Genomic DNA, 4,186 nt, shown 5'->3' on the forward strand with positions numbered 1-4,186 from the left:
CCTATCCTTAGATCTCTAAGTTCTTTGCAAGGGTAGTGATTGAGTCATTAATCTGCTCCAGCTTCAATGCTTGAAAATAAATGATCAAGTACTATTATCGTAAGTGTCAGCGATACTGCCCAATGAGGGGCTGGAAGCCCCCTTAGAGTTTCCATACAACTCGTATATTATGAGGGATGTGGTCATAACAAGGGCAACATGGCAGTGCAATACTCCATTACATCATGAAGTCCTCAAGACCCATAATCCTTGGGACTCTAGTTCCTGAGGTACACCCATCTTTGTTGTGCTAACCAGTAGACTGAATTCCATTAGTTCTAAAGCTGTCTTTCTGTTCCTCCTGCCTGGCCCAGGACAGCTCACCATACATTCTTCTATACATGTTTATAGAGCATGTCCTGCAAATGACAGGTTTAATTGATTTGCGTGCAGCAGAAGTAGCATCAATGAAAACAGACAAAACCCCTTTGACATTATGGACTTAGACTAACAAGTATGGGTGATATATATGAAAGAAGATATTCTGAGCAAGCATATAGGATTTCGTGTAAAAGTATAAAGAATCCGTTGTATATCTGATGTTTCTTCTTGATTTTCTATTTGGTGAATGTCTACATTAAGCAGGAATGAAATGTATTGTAAAACTGGAGGACAGGTAATGTGAAGGAAGACTGGAAAATAAAAGAGCAGGAAGGATTCAGTATGACAGGAGATAGGAGAGCAAAATTAAGGATGGAGTTTGAGGAGGAATAACTAACATTAAAGACCTTTGAGAAAGTCCTATATGAGCCTACTATAGTATAAGCTTTCTAAAATATACTCATGTATAAAAAAGGATTAAGTGGAGTACCATACAATTATTAGATAGTGCTTTTCTGGACACCATAGACTATCAAATAAAAACCAACAGCCAAAAATGGCTTACTTTTTTGGAATTTTTTTTCCATTTGTGTTCCATAGGCCCTTCTCCCAATATTACAAGCTATTGCTACTACTCTGTATTATACTCATAACTTAATGGTAAGATACTATTGCTGAAAATATCATATATTTAAGTCATAACATGGAGAATAAATCTGTATTTGCCTAGAAGCCTTATCTTTATTGTCTAACTTCTATAGCGCTTAATGTCTAGGTGTGGTATCACAGGTGAATAGTAATAATCAATTTTACCTAGCTGTGAATTCTGAAAGCTACAATAGTAGCTGAACTGGAAGGATGTACTGTTGAATGTCATATTGGTACAAGTGTTGTTGGAGTAACCAACCATTTCTTATTTGGATTTCAGGCTTGCTCCATGGACAGAACTAACATGGTTCTTAGGGCCAACAGCTTGAGTCTAGCTAGTTAATAGGCCATATAGGAAAGCACTTATGACCGTTTGTCTGCAGTGGATGTAGTTTTAAACTAACTCTTAATATTAATTTTCATTATACATTATACCTGTACTTTAATATATTTTTTTACCTCAGAAATGCTTCTTTTAGCAAGAAATGGTGATTAACACATACATCCATAACTGGGAAGAGGACAGAGAATAAGAGTCTGTGAGTGCCCGATCCTAAATAGGACCTCCACAAAATACTCCTTCACCCAAGTTACAGGGATCATAAAGAAATAGGAATGCAAGGACTATAAGAGAGAAGGCGATAGATATCACATTGAAACAACATGTTCAGGACTCAACAGGTTCACTGGTGAAATGAACTCACTGTGGTTCAGATAGTATGCATAAATCCTGTGTAAGTCTAGCCCAACGAACACAGGCATTGATAGAAGTTTCACCTCTAGCTAAGGAAGTACTGGAAACTGATTTACTGGGAGAAACAGATTTGATGTAAAGAAATGTGGCCCTTAAGAGGGTACTTAAACTCACATAGGTATCACTACACTTATATACATAGTGGCAGTGCTGAGTGGACTCATTGGGTTAAAAAATAATAAAAAAGAAAAGATGAAGTTGTAAAAATATAGTGAAAGGAGGATGGAGAAAGAATTGGAGAAGGAATCAGGAGTGAAATGATCAAAACACATTACATGTGTATAATTTTTTCAAACAATAAAGACAAAAAATTGTATAGCTCCAATAAACCAAAGTCAATACTATTAAAATAGTCTGTAAGAACCATAGCAACAAAGTCTCTTGGGGGTGGGTGATAACTGAGAAGCACAAGCTTTCCAATATTTAATCAGGTCCCTGAGATTACAAACTCATAAAACCCTCTTGGGTTCCAATCAGCTGGCTCTTGAGATATCAGTAGATGCTATTTACCAACCTCTGGGCTAAAGAAGACATTCTGGGGAAAACCACCACCAAAATCATAATCTACAATCATGGCTTTTCTTAATCTGGAGGAATGAGGACTCTGACTTCACCAGGTCAAAATCATTTTCCCTCATCACCAGGAAGCTAAATGTAGCAACTGAAATACATACGGTGGCATGGCTACTTGCCCTTATGAGGGTAGAGGATAGGAGGCAATAAATTTACTTTTGAGGTCCCACATACAAAGGTAAGCATTGAATGCACGTTCACTTATTTTTCTTTCCCTATACTACCTCTGTGGAAGCCCGTCAGACTCTGATGTGCCTTGTCTCTTCTCTTTTGAGATTAGCACTGTCTGAATTGTGAGGTGGAATGTTAAGGTGAAAGCCTAATAGAGATGCTACAGAACCAAGAATGATCATTGGTGCCTTGAATAATATTCCAGAAGAAATAGCCTTCCATATATTTATGTTGATTTTTATACATCAAGCCCCCTTAGACATCAAAAATACAGGCACAGAAAAGGATGGGCTTAATTTTATCCTTCCATGCTGGTTCGTCTCATTTTAAGAGAGTAGGTGGGAGAAGGCTGGTATTTCATTCTAACGTTACTGTTTTTACTATTCTCACAGACAAAATCTGGGGAAGAATGGACTTAGGCAATGACTCTTCTGTGAAGGAGTTTATCCTGCTGGGCTTAACACAGCAGCCAGAGCTTCAGCTGCCTCTCTTCTTCCTCTTCTTGGGAATCTATGTGGTCTCCATGGTGGGGAACCTGGGCTTGATTGTTCTCATTGCTTTGAATCCTCACCTGCACACCCCCATGTATTTCTTTCTCTTCAACCTTTCCTTTATTGATCTCTGCTACTCCTCTGTCATAACCCCCAAAATGCTGGTGAGTTTTGTGAAACAGAACATCATCTCTCATGCTGAGTGCATGACTCAGCTCTTTTTCTTTGCCTTCTTTGCTATTGATGAATGTTACATTTTGACAGCGATGGCCTATGACAGATATGCTGCCATCTGTAAGCCCCTGCTTTACCAGGTCACCATGTCCCATCAGGTCTGCCAGTTGATGATGGTGGGCGTGTATGTGATGGGGTTTGTGGGTGCTATGGCGAATACTGGTAGCATGCTAACCCTGACCTTCTGTGATGGCAACATCATCAATCACTATGTGTGTGACATACCTCCTCTCCAGAAGCTCTCCTGCACTAGCACCTCCATCAATGAGCTGGTGGTTTTCATTGTTGTGGGTGTCAATGTGATAATACCCAGCCTGACTATTTTTATTTCTTACACCTTGATCCTTTCCAATATCCTCAGCATCCATTCTGCAGGAGGTAGGTCAAAAGCCTTCAGTACCTGTGGCTCCCATGTAATAGCTGTTTCCCTTTTCTTTGGAGCCTCAGCATTTATGTATCTTAAGCCTTCTAGTGCATCTGTGAATGATGATAAAATATCTACCATCTTCTATACTATTGTGGGCCCAATGTTGAATCCTTTTATTTACAGTTTAAGGAATAAGGATGTCCACATTGCACTGAGAAAAACTTTGAAGAAAAGTATGTCTACCTAAGAAGAATGTGTATTTGTTATGAGAGTAAAATCTTAGGGTATGAAAGGTTTACAATTAGGGAGAGAACTAGAGTAATATCTCATTGGCAGAGAATTTGCTGATAAGCAGAAGGCCCTGGATTAGGCTCTTAGTCTTGAAAAACTTCAATGACAGCAACAAGTAAAGTAACACCAAATCCAAATAAATGCGGTAAGACTGTTATGGAATCAAATTATTTAACATCATGCAAAATTAAGTTATTTTTGGAGAAAATTCCAGAAGTAAAGACAGTGAAGGATGATTAACCTATCTTCCTTTTAGGGTAGAGAGAATAAAAATTCAGCAATTTTTCAAAATGTTTC

The 4,186-nt window shown here is 38.4% G+C and overlaps 1 protein-coding gene across 2 annotated transcripts; it reads left to right on the forward strand.

Annotated features, from left to right (window-relative positions):
* Positions 1-508: 508 nt before the first annotated feature.
* Positions 509-3,845, forward strand: LOC110566573 (olfactory receptor 8B8-like). Of its 2 annotated transcripts, XM_021664426.1 has the most exons (2): positions 509-527; positions 2,926-3,845. In XM_021664426.1, the coding sequence occupies exons 1-2, from the start codon at positions 509-511 to the stop codon at positions 3,843-3,845; spliced, it is 939 nt and encodes a 312-aa protein (XP_021520101.1). The 2 variants fall into 2 exon arrangements, with proteins under 2 accessions (XP_021520101.1, XP_021520102.1); XM_021664427.1 differs by lacking the exon at positions 509-527 and having other exon boundaries at positions 2,907-3,845.
* Positions 3,846-4,186: the final 341 nt, after the last annotated feature.

Source organism: Meriones unguiculatus, chromosome 1, assembly GCF_030254825.1.
Source record: "Meriones unguiculatus strain TT.TT164.6M chromosome 1, Bangor_MerUng_6.1, whole genome shotgun sequence".
NCBI classification, from domain to species: Eukaryota; Metazoa; Chordata; class Mammalia; order Rodentia; family Muridae; genus Meriones; species Meriones unguiculatus.